The sequence below is a fragment of the Pantherophis guttatus genome, chromosome 1, assembly GCF_059756535.1.
Source record: "Pantherophis guttatus breed Tessera chromosome 1, ASM5975653v1, whole genome shotgun sequence".
NCBI lineage: Eukaryota > Metazoa > Chordata > Lepidosauria > Squamata > Colubridae > Pantherophis > Pantherophis guttatus.
In genome coordinates, this window is record NC_142063.1 from 255,417,037 (window position 1) to 255,433,623 (window position 16,587).

The 16,587-nt window shown below is 37.6% G+C and overlaps 1 protein-coding gene across 8 annotated transcripts in view; it reads left to right on the forward strand.

Annotated features, from left to right (window-relative positions):
• The first annotated feature begins 1,398 nt into the window (after positions 1-1,398).
• Positions 1,399-16,587, forward strand: part of LAMA2 (laminin subunit alpha 2) — a 437,012-nt gene continuing 421,823 nt past the window's right edge. For 6 of the 8 annotated variants that reach the window (XM_087882793.1, XM_087882795.1, XM_087882796.1 and 3 more), the window contains exon 1: positions 1,400-1,752. In XM_087882793.1, coding sequence (XP_087738919.1) covers positions 1,623-1,752 — 130 coding nt within the window. In that variant the 5' untranslated portion in view covers positions 1,400-1,622. Of the gene's footprint in view, positions 1,753-16,587 lie in introns of all 8 variants that reach the window. The other 2 variants (XM_060692226.2, XM_060692227.2) reach the window with 1 other exon arrangement.

Sequence of the window (16,587 nt, forward strand, 5' to 3'; positions counted from 1 at the left end):
CTGGCCTTGGAAATCCAAGAGATACAGAGAGATGGGGGGAGAGAGGGAGAGAGAGAGAAACATAGATATACAGAGAGAGAGAGAGATACAGAGAGAGAGAGAGAGAGGGGGGGGGGAGAGATACAGAGAGGGGGAAGAGGGAGAGAGAGAAACAGATATACAGAGAGAGGGGGGAGATAGAGAGGGAGAGGGGGGAGAGAGACAGAGATACAGAGAGAGGGGGAGAGGGGGGAGAGAGAGATACAGAGGGGGGAGAGAGAAAAGGGTTTTGTGGTGGTGTTTTTTAACAACTGGTTCTCTGCCCTAATGACTGGCTCGGTAGGCGTGGCTAGGAGGTCAGGTGACTGGGTGGGAGTGAGTGACGTGGAGTTGGCCATGCCCACCCAGGTTTTGTGGCTCCCTGTGGGGTTTTTTTTTTTTTTTTTTGTGGGAAATGGGTCCAAATGACTCTTTCAGTGTTTAAGGTTGCAGACCCCTGGCCTAGTCTAGCGCTTTAACCACAAATATTCTGCCAGCATCAGGAACCAGCATTAGGAACCACGGGACACCACATTTGGGTCTTAGTGAAATTTCTAGCTAGTCTCACCACATGTAAAGTACATGGCAGTAGTCTATAAGGATGTTTGCAAGAGTATGAGGACTTCTCATTGGGTTCTCCTGGACCAGGTAAAGATGTAATAGGTGCATCAGTCAAAGCCAGGCAAAAGCTCCCCTAGTCATGGGCTGCATGATTCCACAGAAGCCATGAGTTGAGAAGGACCTCCAAATCACAAAATTGCTCCTGGAAGGAATCTGCATCCATCTGCACTTGGCTTATCTTGAAGGAGCTAAACAGGGTATTTACCTGGATAGTACTTGAAGGGAAGAAATCATGGAAAACAGTAAACCAACTTCTGTAACTTGTCAACCAACTTTGAGAAGTGACCTTTAGGCTCAAAACGTATTGAGGCGTTGCTCGTCTTATTCTCACCTAGTCCAGTTTTATAGCTGAATTGCTTTAATCTGCTCAAGAAACTGAATCTCGAAGGTTGGGCAAGGGCGCAAGAGAAATCCTCTCCCCTACTTTTCTCTTTTAGTCTGCCTGACTCCCCACTCCCCAGGCAAGCGCGGATGGGTTTTAAAAGTCAGTATTCAGGGGCGCTACACCTCTCCCAACGACGCATTTTGGCGGCGATCAGCTCTCCAGGATCGACCTTACGAGCGGCCGAGTTTTAGCCTGCTTGTTGCGGCTGGCTTGTTTGTTTGGAAAGAACTCCCATCTTCGCTTCGGTAGGCGAGACCGAGTAGTTGCTCTCTTATTCCCGCTGCACGCCAAAGCACCCGCTCCCACGCTGCGCCCCCCCCCACCCCGCCTCATGAATTCGCGCTAATTCTCCCTCTTTGGAAGACTTTGCCGATTGTTCATTGTCTTGTGACTCCTCAGCCCCCATGGAAGAAGCCGAGAGCCAAACTAACGGCGGCGAGGGCGACAGGGGCGTGTCCCTCCGCGGTCCCCTCCCGGGTGACAGCCAGGGCTTCGCCGCCTCCTTTTTTCCTCAGAGGCGAGGTGGCTGCCTCGGTTCACACTCCTTGCGCTCGCCGGGAGCGCCGAATCGGAGCCGGGAAGCGCGAAGTTGACCGCTATGGGGCGAGCGCCTTGGCTTCCCCTCTTGCTCCTCGCAGTCGTCCTGAGCCGCTGCACTTCTTTACTGGGGCAGCCTCGACGGTCCCAGCGGCGCCCGCAGCAGCAACAAGCAGCGCCGCAACAACGAGGTATAGTAAAAATTTGGCGGCCCAGGAATTGTTCAGTAAAAGAATAATGAATCTCCGAGGGGCTTCTGGCAAGAAAAGAAAAAAAAACTACCCCAAAACAAAACAACACACTTTTTGCTGCGCCTTCCTCTCCCCAACTGTGCTTCTTTCCTTCTGCTCTTCTTCTCCCTGTTGGGCTCCGGCTCTTTCTTTCCCGTGAAGATAAGTGGAAGATAATATGGCAATATAATCAATAGGAAAAGAGAAAACCATTTAAGATGTGGAAAAAAAACAAAACATCTCCCTTCCCCCAAGAAGCATCAGCATGTGGTCCAAACAGGGACCAATTTTTTTTCCCCCTCGGAGGAAGCTGGGCTTCCAACTTGCATCTATGGGGAAGAATGATGTCAGTTCTCTCTGGTTTGGTTTTTAGGGGGAAATGTGATTTCTCAAAGAAATCTCCTCTTGGGCCTGTTGGAGAACAAAATATAATTTGCAAAGCAATGGGGATTTGGCAAATAGAATGCCCTCCCTGCATTAATTATTGCAAGCTGCTTTGAGATGCCAACCTAGATCCGTTAAGAAGGATTTTGAATTCTAATGCCTGCAGTAATAATACTAATAATAATGGTATGAGAACTTGGTAATTATGGAAGATTTCTATAGAAACATGTTTAGACTTTGTCCAGTATATATACACTATGTATACCTATAAACATCTTTCCAAAGGGCTTGGATTTCAGTCAAATTCAGGCTAATTTTGACGATGGTAATTCCAAGATGTGACAGTCAAGAAATGGGAAACAAAACAAATCTTCAACAGTTATTGCCTCTATAATAATATAATTGCATTGTATCATTTGATTTAACTGTGGATATGGCAATATAATCAATAAGAAAGGAGAAAACCATTTAAGATGTGGAAAAAACAGCTCAAGAATGATATAAGATATGTGCAGCTTGATGTTAAGTTTCACTGCACTAAAATGATTGTGGTAAGGCTTCTTGGGATGGGGAAACTTAATTAAAATAGCTTGAATAATAAAGACCTGTGAATTTTTTTTGTAGTAATCTCAAAGTAATCAAAAACTTCCAGTATCTAGGGATTTTTCTGCCCATCTCACATTTTTGGTGAGAGGATTAAATGGTTGTGATGTATTATCCTTTTTCAAACCCTCAAGCAATTGGTTTTCTAATACTAATTTTAACCCATAGAAGATTATTTGATTATAGATGAAGCTTTTTACAAATGTACTTGGGGATAAGTACAATTGAAATCAGTGGAAATTAATTGGAACTAAAGTTGCAAAGGATTTGGGCTGCATATATCTTAATATAATTTAAACTAATATAGAATCCGGGGAGAAGGTATCCTTCAGACATAGGGACTACATTTGGAAATTGGATCACTGGAAAACAGGAACAGTAAGTATTTTTAAATAGCACATTAAAAATCATTGGAACATATATTCAGTACTATTGACATTTAAGCTTCAGACAAGGAATAATTTTCAGCTATAGAAATACTTAGACATTTTTGTCACCTCTCATAGTGCTGATGTTGTTATTTATAGATCATTGTACATGGCACTTTAAAGGAGGAGAGGTCCTGGCCCCAATGAGTTTACAGTCTCAATTTCAACAGTGTGTATGTGTGTGTGGGGGGGGGGGCATAGGACAAACAGCAGGATGGGAGAGGGGGGAAAATGAAGAACTGGAAAGTAGAAGATTGTAAACCAAGATAGGTTGTATTAATTTTAACTACATTTTAATTTATATTAAGAACTATGTAAAGTAATAGGAATCATGGAAAAGGTAGAGCTGTATGATTGAAGAAAGAGAACCATAGATCCATGTAAGCATACTTATTTGTCAGTGGCCATCATAACCCACCTGCCAAATCTGTAATATATAAAAAACTTGAGACTGGAGATACTAACAGAACACTGACATAGTATTAGCTATGTGTCATCTGTTCTTTCTCATTTTTTTATTCTGAAATGATTGCTGTTTCCCTATGTACTGTATGTTGCATGGTTACTTATTATTATTTAGTGAGAAGAGAAGTAAACATATATACACAACCCATGTAATTCTAAATAAAACTTCTATGAGGGTATGGAAGTGGCCTCCTAACTGGATGTACAATTCAGCTATGGTATATGTTACACGGCATAACGTTTCAACATTTTGCTTATAAGTCGTATGGGTAGTGATGAAAATAAGTGGTCATGGGAGATCATTGTAATCAATCTAGTATTGATTTTTGTTTATTGTGTGAAATCTACTTTCTTCTCTCTGTCTCTAGGAGACAGAGCTAATGACAGAAATCATTTATTCTACTTTTATACAGTGACCCCTATATTATAGATTTGACTGGGAAGCAGTACCCATTCCAAGGTCCCTGATAAACTAGTACAGCTTTAGACCCATCTAGGTGACATTGATCCACTCACTGTCCCACTGTCAGCCATAGAAAGAATGGCAAAGCACTTCTGAGAAAAGTTGTCATGAAAAGTTGCCTAGGCATTTGCCAGAAGTCAAGACTGACTTGAAGCCCCCCCTCCCCCCAGAAAGAAAATTAAAAGAGGTAATTGCAAGAAGGCCAACCTTGAAGGGACCTCCTGGAGGTTGAGTAGGACAGAGTAGGACAGAGGGAGAATCTAAATGATACGTGGATAGTATTTATTTATTGTTTCCAGGCAGACTTGTATCTTTTTCCACTCCTTGAGTGGAGTCCACAGTGCGTCCTGCTTCTGTTATAGGATGAACTTCTGTGAAGATTCCATGAATAGATAGTTAAATACTGAAAGAAACAAAGGTCCTACCTCACCTTCTGGTTAACTAGTATTCTGAAACTTTTTAAAGATGTGCGAAAGAAGCTTTTCTGAAGACCTGTTCTCATAAAGTCTCAACATTTCTTCTAATTGTTCATTATTCTCTTACTCTTAGAAAAAGTAAAGATAATAGTGAGTTTCTTATATAGTGATTTTGAAAGCATCTGTGAATTTTATTCTTCTCATATCATAAGAAGGCATGCCGTCCCAGTTGTAAATCATGTCCTTCTAAATATAACAGTCTCTTATGCCTGAGAGTTATCCATTCTTTTAAGCATGTTAAAAGAATGTTATCACACATGCTTGGTAATATAAAAGCCAGTCTGATAATTCAAATCCTCCATTCTCTATATTTGGGTGTGTGGGGGGCAAACCCCTAAGATTTATTCAAAAATCCCAAAATGGCTCTCAACAATGGAAGCCTCTACATACCCAAATCTGGTGAAGTTCGAAAAAATTGTGACATATAAAGATATTTTGGACACTAAAGGGAAATTAAAATCTAAGCAAGAGGTTGAAGACCAGGGCATTATATTATTGCAATTGTAAATACAATCTAGATACGATAAAGACATGAAAAAGTACAGTCTTTGATCAGATATTGTTGAACTCTGATGAAAAATTAATTAAGAAAATATATAATTTTTTATTAAACTGCAAATAGAGGACGAACAAGTAAAATACACAATGACACTGGGTAAAAAACTTTGGTTATAATATAGAACTAGAGAAATGGCAAAACTTATAGGAAAGGAACTATAAATTGACAATGACAACTTCTTATAAAGAAAATTTATATAAAATGTTTTATAGATGGCACTTACCACCTGCTAGGTTAGCTAAAATGTTTAAAAATATGTCTAGCAAATGTTGGAAATGTAACCCAAAAACAGGCACGTATTATCATATGTGGTGGACTTGTGTTAGAGCAAAAAAATTTGGGGCAAAAGTAGATAAATGGTTAGAAAAGATGATAGGAAAACATGTAGATTTTAAACGTGAACTGTTTTTATTAGGTATAATATCAGAAACACTTGATAAGCAAAGTATGTATTTAATATTGCACGTCTTAACAGCACCAAGGATTATATTTGCACAATGTTTGAAAAATGAAGAAACACCGCGAGATGAAGAGATAATTAGGAAGATACTGGATTGTGCAGAAATGGACAGACTTACACTGAAGATTAAACAGAAAGACAGAATATTATCAAACATGGACTTTATTTTTCCAGTGGTTGGAAAAAAGAGATGGAGATTAAGAATGTAATATGTACTATTAAGCAATTACACAAACCCAGACAACACAATATTTATTAAGCACTAACAAATTGTAAATAATAAAAAATCAATTATATATATATATATATAATATATATGTATGTATGTATGTATGTATGTATGTATATAATATATATATGTATGTATGTATGTATGTATGTATGTATGCACACACACACACACACACATACCGTGTTTCCCTGAAAATAAGACCCTGTCTTATATTTTTTTGAACCCTGAAATAAGCGCTTGGTCTTATTGCCATGCGCTCAAAAGCATCTATCTATCTATCTATCTATCTATCTATCTATCTAAATAATTAATTAATTTCTTAGTGCTTAATAAACATCATGTTGTCTGGGTATTTAATTTGCTTAACAATACAGATTCCATTCATTATATATTTTTAAATTTGTGCTTGTGCCTCTTTTTTATTTTCTATTTCTGTAGAAAACTGATAGTAAAAAAAACCCCAACACAGAACACAACTGTAATGTATCCTTTTCCTGAGGCTTAATCCACCAATTATCAAGCAAGTGCACTAAGTTATGTTAAATGACAACATCCAGACTTCTTAGGTACTTCGTAGCTACTATGCCAGTTTCTAATACTATATTTATGACTGTAAAACATCTGAGCTCAGTAGGCTAGGGAAAGCTTCTCAAATTCTTATCATGCGTTCAAAACCTAGTGTAATAGTTACTGTGCTTTTTCTCAATGGGGAGACATTAATCCATACCAAAGAATATATTATATAATAAACCTATCATAGTGTGAAATGACACTTTAAGATATTTAGGTATATATATATATATATAGCATGGAACCATCTTTTAGGCATTTTGGTCATTATATCGTTAAGACTTTTACAGGATTTCTGGATGGTCATTAAAATACAGAATTCCAGCACAACTCAGACAATACACTAATCTGTAATTCAACTTTTAAAGTTGTTTAGAGACATCTGTGGTCAAAAATCTGGAATTAATTTAGTATTTAGGTCATTGCTTCATATGTTATTTATTCTTTTGTTGACTGAAATATTCTCCCGCTGCCCACACTTAGAGAATTTTTAGATTATATCAGGTTGGCTTAAGAAAAATGATATTGTGGAGCATTGCATTTTTAGATCTTTTGTGTGTATGTGTGTGTCCGTATGTTCTGTATCAGTTGTCTGCAGAAGCAAAAATGACACATACCCCAAAGATATAGAACAAAACATGCTGTACATTTTGTTGCCTCCTCCAGAGTATTGGAATGAAGGTTGTGGGAGTAGAGAAAATACATAATGTAGTTCACTGGCTTAAAACAATTGATATTACACATTAAGTTATGGCATGTTTCCTAAATTTAACATTATTTCAAGTTTGAAATACTGTGTCGTGCAGCTTTTGAAATAAGAGTATTCGGTTCAAATATTCAGAGTTTGATAATAATTTATGTTTCAGGGCTTTGTATTCACACGTTTGTGACATCCTGATCTATAAAGTTAAATATATGGCAAGTTATTTTTGCAAATTTTTAAAAGAATTTGGTGTCCAACTGTGAGCCACCTGCTCAAAAAAGAATCGCAATACACGCCATTTAGGTATCTAAATATGAATTTTATATTCAAATTATTCTGTTTGAAATCTTTGGTCTTAATACAGCTAAGGAGTATCTTATTAAATAGTCATGGTAGAATTATGTTGATTTTTTAAAAATTGAGGTTTTAATCTTGCAGTGTGTATTTTGTTTATATTGTGTTGTATAATTAATATTTGCTACTTTGAGTAAATATTTGAGTAATACTTTTATTCATTTTTAGTGATGAGGACATCATATGTGCCCATGACTGTGAATACAGTTTTCATTCTCAAAAGAGGAAAGTGATTTCTAGTAGGAAAATCTTGCTTCGTGAAAAGCTGATAATATATTTGTTGGAAATAGCTCTTTCAGCTCATCTATTCATGTTCTTATTGGCTTTAACTTTGCATTTGCCCTTAGTGGCTAATATTAAGGTAGCCTGCTTCTGCTTCCCTATTATATAATAAATATAGGTTAGTGCAAGGTGGGCAATTTGTAAATAGTGGCCTAGATGCTACATTGTAGTAACCCATTGGTATTCTCCATGTAATCTGAGATTCTGTCATTAAAATTTGATGCAAACAGCCAATATAGAATAGAATAGAATAGAATAGAATAGAATAGAATAGAATAGAATAGAATAGAATAGAATAGAATAGAATAGAATAGAAAAAGTTGGAAGGGACCTTGGAGGTCTTCTAGTCCAAACCCCTGTTTAGGCAGGAAATCCTATACCATTTCAGACAAATGGTTGTCCAATCTTTTCTTAAAAACTTCCAGTGTTGGAGAATTCACAACTTCTGGAGGCAAGTTGTTCCACTGGTTAATTGTTCTAACTGTCAGGAAATTTCTCCTTAGTTCTAGGTTGCTTCTCTCCTTGATTAGTTTTCACCCAATGCTTCTTCTCCTGCCCTCAGGTGCTTTGGAGAATATTATTATTATTATTATTTATTCAATTTATATACCGCCCTTCTCCTATTGGACTCAGGGCGGTGCACAGCCAAGGATAAAAAACATACCAATACAAAATTTAAAATCAATTAAAAGAATTATACAGCTTTGGTGCACAATTTAAAACAATCCAATTAAAACCCAATTTACACTTAAAAAGCTAAAAAGAGCTAAAAGGGGGGGGGAGATTCACGCCAGCCCTGCTTGATGGAAAAGAAAAGTTTTTAGGGTACGGTGAAAGGCCCGGAGATCTGGTATCCTTCGTATCTCCGGGGGCAAATCGTTCCAGAGGGCAGATGCTGCCACAGAGAAGGCCCTCCCCCTGGGGGTCGCCAGCCGACATTGCCTGGCTGACGGCACTCTGAGGAGTCCCTCTCTGTGGGAGCGTATTGGTTGGTGGGAGGCTATTGGTGGCAGAAGGCGGTCTCGCAAATACCCAGGTCCGATGCCATGGAGCACTTTAAAGATGGTAACCAACACCTTGAAGCGCACCCGGAAGACCACTGGAAGCCAATGCAGCTCGGGCAGGAGAGGCATCACATGGGAGCACCCTCTTGCTCCCATAATTCCCTGCGCGGCCACATTCTGCACCAGTTGGAGCCTCCGGGTGCTCCTCAAGGGGAGCCCCATGTAGAGAGCATTGCAGTAGTCCAGGCGGGAAGTGACGAGCGCCTGAGTGACTGTGCGTAAGGAGTCCCGATCCAGAAAGGGACGCAACTGGTGAATCAGGCAAACCTGATGAAAAGCCCCCCTGGCCATGGCCGTCATATGCTCTTCCAAAGACAACCGTGTATCCAGGAGGACGCCCAAGTTGCGAGCCCTCTCCGTGGGGGCTAATGATTCGCCCCTAATAGCCAGCATTGGCACCAGCTGGCTATATCGGGACGCCGGAAGCCACAGCCACTCGGTCTTGGAAGGGTTGAGTCGAAGCCTGTTATTCCCCATCCAGATCCACACAGCTTCCAGGCACCGGGACATCACTTCAAGGGCATTGTTGGGATGGCCTGGGGTGGAGTTGTACATTTGTCAAGAATCGCTTGACTCCCACTTTTTTGTGGCAACCTCTGAGATAGTGGAACACTGCTATCATGTCATCCCTACTCCTTCTTTTCATTAAACTAGACATACCCAATTCCAGCATGCATTCTATTTGAGTTGCACTTTTCTCTCTTAGTTAAAAATAAGAGTAAAAACTGGAGTTGCAGGCCACTCTGAGACAAACTGTTTCAGTTTCTAGCCTTAGAACCTTCTATAACAAAAAATAATTGCATAATTTGGCTCTTTTGGTGATTGGGAAGAGTTTCTGGGTTCGGAATTTCTGGATTGGTAGTGGAATCTCAAGATTTATTCTGAAGAACTTCAATCTGTCCCCTAGGAATGGGGGTCTGAAGTGGCTTGAGAATTCATGGCCAACATGACAACCATGATGTGACAATGGTAACATTCCAGATCTGGTGTTCCTGTCTGAACCCCATAGTGGCTATTTGACATTGGGGAAGCTTTTGGTGTCTCCCTTATCATGGTCAGATAACACTTTGATTTGTGATATTTAACCAGTTGGCGTACCTCTTATTTTCTGGGTTATTTTTTTTAAAATACACACATTGTATATTAAAATGACAACTTGTGTTTAGAACAATACAATGTTTTAGTGACAATGATACACTGAAATTTGTTCACAATGCCATTTTGAAATGTAAGGCAATAATTTTTTGTGTGTGCCACAGATCAAAGAAGATTGGTTAAATTCATGTGGAATCAATATTCTTGAAGAACAGTAAGTTCTGGAACTAATTTGATATATACAGATTTTTCATATTGGGTTTTATAACAACACAACATAAACGAAATTGCAATTACATTTGAAAACACAATGATCAGCAACAGTAAATATCAATGATTTGCAAAAGGGTAGTATGTCATTTAATGTCCACTGAATCAACTTTTTTAACCAAGAGAATGGTTTAAATAAAGTGACCTTTTTCATGACTTCAACACTTTAATTCACCTAAAAAGTATTAGGCTGCCTCTGGTAATGCAAATTAAAATTTCAGGGTTTTTTGCGATTGAATGATAGCTACCCATCTATCCTCATATATATAATACATATACACAGTTGCATGCGTCATCTAATGCATGAATCAAATTATAAATTATGAAATTTACAACTAAATTGTAAGGCTTTATCATGCAATATGCCTATGCAGAATCTGTGGCATGAATGGACAGGACATCCATCCAATTCTTCACAAATACAAAGAATAATATATAATGAGCATTTTTCTGCTGATATCCAAAGGTGTTTTTTCCTCCATCTATGGACAACAGCAACAACAGTAACAAAAAGGTGAAGCTAAAAGCAATTCGCTAAGGTGGTACTATTAGACTGCGAGCTTGCAATAGAACTGTACTTGAGCTGGAGATGTTTAAAATGTGTTTGCAACATGATAATGTTTCACAATATTTCATTGGATGATTATTGCAATAGCTGCTATAGGCATTATAATGACATTAGTCTCTGACTCAAAGATTCATTCTGGCAGTAAGCATAACATTTATGAAATGTGTGTGTGTGTGTCTGTGTCTGTGTGTGTGTGTGTGTGTGTGTGTGTAATGAATCCTCCATAAATGGCTAAGTATTTTCATCAATATAATCAACAATCCCCATATATTTCAGGACAATACTTGAATATCTAGAGAAAACAAAAACTACAAATTAAGGCTTAAAAAGAATGTTGTTTTCTTCTCAGTTGAGATGCTGTTATTGTTAATAATTTAACAGAGTAGACAGTACAGATAGTCCTTGACTTATGACAGCAATTTGGACTGGAATTTCTGACGCTATGTGGTCAGGTCATAAACACATCACTTACCAACAGCAATTCTGCAGTTCCATCGTTGCCATCTTTAACCAAATACCCCACCATCATTAGTGGGGGCTACATCCTTGGTTTCGCACAACCAATGGGGAAGTTAGCAGTAAGTTTGAAGTCCCAGATGGGTTGCAAGCAGGCTGGCAGGCAGGTGGGCAAGTGGCTGCTGTAGAGAGTAGGTAAAGCTGTGAGGGAAGCCCGGCAAGTGCAGGGTGTGAGGTGTAAGGCAAGGGTCTCATCATAGTTCTGTTAACCTTCTTAATAACAGAGATTATTTCCAGCATTGATCAAGAGGTTCTGAACTAGTGTAGATTTGCATCAAATGTTACCTAATTACAGACTTCCATTATGATATTTACAAGAAACCAGCAAAACAGCTAAGTAGAACATAGCAAGTTGCTACTGTGGAAACCGTAGCACCCTAAAATAGCAGTACACAGAATAAAACTAATTTACCATGGGTATGATATGGTAATAGAAACCCCTGAATGAAAGTATTAGAAAAAATATTGAGCATTTGGCCTGTAATGCCTAACAGCCACATCGCTAGAGAAATGTGAAGACTATCAACTGACAGCAATATATGACTACCAGAATAATACATCTTATAGCAATTTCTTTTCAGTTCTCTCTTAGTATGTGGATGTAGTGTTTTTGCTTAATTTGAAATTGGTTTGTGAGTAAGATTAATCTACTATATTTTTTCCCCTTTTACTAATTTAAAGTTTTAACAAAACATGCTGTTCTAAAACATTGTATTGAAATAAGGTAATCTTGAAAGAAGAATGCAATGCTTTTGTGAATTATCATGAATCATCAACAAGGCTTGCTGGCTAAAATGAAGAATGTCAGCTGGACCTTGTGAACATCTGGTTTCAAAACTCTAAGGAATAAAAATGCTCATCAATGTTCTTAGGTTATATCTCATTACCTGACCCGCTGGCCTTCAAACAGATTTGAAGATCTAGCTGTTTCCTGAGGCACTGGGTTAGGAGAGCATGTGCCTTCTAAAGGAATTTTATTAATATAGTCAGTGCATTAATCCCCACATTTTCATATTCTTTTTTCTTGTATTGTACTGGGCATATTTAAATTTCTACACCATCTAGAGCTGTTACAAATTGGGTGGCCTTATAAATTTGATTAATATATAAATAAATGTATGATTATATTTTGTCTTTTTCTGTTTAACATTAGAAGTATTCAGCAGCATTCCACATTGCCACACACCAGGGATGGGTTCTACTTACTTTTACTACCAGTTTGCAGTGGGGCCACGTGCTCTTCTGCGCAAGCGCAGAAGCTTCTGCACATGCGCAGAAGTGTTTTGATGATGTCGGGGTGGGTGGGTGGAGCCTCCCGCCGGTTTTACTACCGGTTCTATAGAACCGGTGCAAACCGGGGGCAACCCACCACTGCCACACACATATCCAAACTTGCCACACTGACTGCAAAAAGAAATACCATTTACCAACCATGGTGAGAATGCCGCATAGACAGTTTCTTAGTATCTCTACTTCTTTTCCTACAGGAAGCAGAATTTCAGCCCTTTAGGATATTTTGGAAAATGTATGAAATTGTAGCAATTTGAAAATATAAAACTGTATTTGCTAGGACATCTTTGCTAACCAATACAAAGATGTCTTTCCTAAACAATACAATCAATAGATATATCCATATTTACCACCGGGTAGTTACTATATATAGTTCTATGAAAAAGTACTTGCCTTTTATGCACTTCCTGAATTTTTATATATCTTTGACAGTGAATATAATCAAAATTTCATATGTGTCCTAATGTTATATAAAGGAAGGCTGAGTAATTAAATTAAATTACATCAAAGAATGTGCTAGTTCTTTATTTCATAAACAACTCACAGAAGGTATAGCATGCAAGTCTAAGAAAGTAATCACTCCTTTATTTCAGTCAAGCCAGTTAAAGGGATAACAAGGGCCTATTGTGGAAATACTTCATTAAACAATGAAGGCTGATTTGGGTCAGTCCTACCCTATATACATTTCACAGATTTTGGCTCCCATCACTGAAGATCTTGAGGGAAGATCTCATTATGCAGATTCTAAAGGCACATCATGCCCTATTCAAAAGAAATAATTGAAGACCGGTGTAAAAGGTTACTCATTCCTATCAGTCTGGAAAAGGTTACAAAATCATTTCTAAAGCTCTGGAGCTTCATCAATCTACAGTGAGAGGCATGGTCTTGTGATGGAGAAGACTTGGAATGTAGTAAAAATCTGCAACATAAAAAGGAAACCTGAAATCACAAAGTTTCCTAGAACCATATCCAGCAACCTGCAAATCTGTGTCACCTCGATCAAAGTCACTATTCATGACTCCACCATAACAAATTACAATTGGGCTTCCAGAGAAGAAATGGCAGATTTGAAAATGGCTTTGCAAAAAGTGAAGCTGACCACCATGGTGGAATAAAGAACCAGTGAGTAGATAGACTCTTCGATAATTTCCCTTCAGACAAGGCCAGGACATGAGATTTCTCACAACTGCTCCAGACAGCTGCTTCTTGTGAGGAGTCAGGAAGATATAGGTCTCTGGTATATTCAGAATTCTAGGAGACAAGGGAATAGCAAACTTGCTCAAACTGCAGTCAGCACCTTTGAAAGGAGTTTTGGGTTTGCATACTTCCTTTTCTATTCACTTTTGGAAATTCCTTATTAACTGCTTTTCAGCTATCAGAAACCTTTGGAATGACAGGTTTCGTCATACCAGTAAGTTTCCTTCAAAACTTAGTGAAAATAGTTTTAAATACCAGCTTAAGGACTTACATATTTTTTTATAATAAGCAGCAAAAGGATGATTAAAATTTTGATTTTAAAAAGTTACAAATAGACTAGTGAGTCCAGATAAACTTGAAAAAAGATTTTGGAATTAATTGTAAAGAAATCTTTTCATGGAAAAATACTTTTGTTTTGATTTTTTTTTTAAAAAAAAGAATAAAATAAGGCTTTAAAAATGGTCACTAGAGGGAACTAGAGGGAATTAAAGATTATAATTTAAGGTGAAGAAGACTCAAATTTGTCTTACAATTTCAGAATGAAGCAAAAATATTTTAACTTTGGGGATATTGAAGGATATTTTTGAACAATGGACCTAGAAATTAATTTCAATAGTATCTCTCTCTATAGATACACTGTGTTTAAAAAAGTGCCATGTAAGAGAAATTTCAAAATGAGAGGCTACAAAAATTATTTGGAAAAAGGCTGCTGTTTTAAGAATTAAGAGATATATAGATTAAAAAACCCCCAAAGAAAATAGCCTGGATAATTGCCCTATTTTGGACTTAACAAGAGGTTTATTAAAGTTTTGAAGAATGATGTGAGAAAGGAAAAGGAAAAAAATGAAAAGAAACCAAGTTCGGGACATTATTTGAAGGGCCTTATCAACCTTGTTAGAAGTAAAAGGAAAATATATAGAGTTGGTATGTTTGAATAAGATTAAAATAGATTGGTTGTTATCTCTGTAAGACTTAATGGACTTTTGCTGACACCAGGACTGAAATGAAGCTTTATGTTTTTTTATTTTATTAGCGCATATTAGTTTTTACTGTTGTAATTCTAATATTTAATACAATTACTAAAAAAACAAAATGTGATTAATGGAAATAGCAGGACAGAAGTAATAGTTCATCATAAATTTGCGAAATTTAAAATAATAGTTCCAGACTTCTAAAGAAACCTTTGATGGACAGAGGAGTCAAAAAAGAAAATATTGGGGCTCCATTATGTTGGTTGTATATGATGGAAACAAACACTATTTCACAATATGAACCTCATGTCAACTGATAAGTGTGAGGTAGATGTGTCATGATAGTGAGGTTCACTACTTCACGACCTGGATGATTTGCTATAACTAAAAGACACATGAATTCTGCTTTATATCAGAGAATTTTGTAGGACAACAAATAGCAGACCTGCATCAAGACAATATTAAATGTGCAAGCAAATCTATGAGAAAATGAATGAAGAACAAATTCAGTATTTTGGAATGGTTAAATTGAAAGTTGAACCTAAACATTACTGAAGTATTATGAAGTAGGATCTGAAGCAAGCAATTAATGCTATATAATATATCACTCGTGTTACTGAGTAGGAATAGTTCATTCTGAAGGAATGGGCCAATATTCCTGTACAGCAGGGGTGTCAAATTCACATTGTCACAACAGTGTCACATAACGTATCAGGACTTTTTCCCCCTTCGCTAAATCAGGTGTGGTGTGGCCAGAGCATGACGCCTCTGGCCTACGGGCTGGGAGTTTGACAGCCCTCCTATACAAGGATAAGAGAGACAGTCACCAACTGCAGTTATTGCTTAAAGTGGTACAAACAATTATTGTATCTAAGGAGATAATTTCTTTTCTCACACTGGCACATTGGATTATTTTGTTTATAAAATAAATGAGAAAAGAATGAAAAGGTGGCATTATTTGTTCTCTCGGTACTTTTTTATATATTAGCAGGACCTACAGGAATCTCTGGTAACAGTTATTGGCAAAGAGAAAGAAAAAATATCAGAAAATCTGAAAAGAAACACTTCTTTTCACAGAGCTATATCATAATGGTGACAGATAAAGCATATTTTTGATTTACAATATTGGCCTTGCTGCTGTTGCTTTGCTACCCTAATCTCATTACTTTCTGAATGCCAGCTTTATGAGAATGGATCTCTTGGTTACTGAAGTTACTTAAATGAAATGAAAGCTATAGATTTGACTGAAGATGACTGACATTTTGTTTGGAACAGATTTGGGCACAATACTCTGTCTCTCTCTCTCTCTCTCTCTCTATATATATATATATATATATATTATAGAGAGAATTTTTACATTTGATTATTTCTAGTAATGAATAACTCCGGTTTGGCTCTAGAGTTGCATGGAACATTCTCTACTTAGAGTACAAAAAGAGACAGTATTTTTCTAAAGTTGCAGTCTCCTGTGTCTGCTTGTATTACTAATTTATCTAGCAGGAATAGCCAATACTAGCAGGAATAGCCAACACTTCAGAAGATAGGCTTAAGATACAGCAGGATCTTGACAGACTTGAACGTTGGGCACTAACTAACAAAATGAAATTCAATGGTGAAAAAAAATAAGGTTCTACATTTAGGGAAGAAAAACAAAATGCACAGGTACAGTATATGTGGCACCTTGCTCAATAGTAGTAACTGTGAGAGGGATCTTGGAGTCCTAGTGGACAACCATTTAGATATGAGCCAGCAGTGTGCCGCAGCTGCCAAAAAAGCCAACACAGTTCTAGTCTGCATAAACAGAGAGATAGAATCAAGATCATGTGAAGTGTTAATACCACTTTAT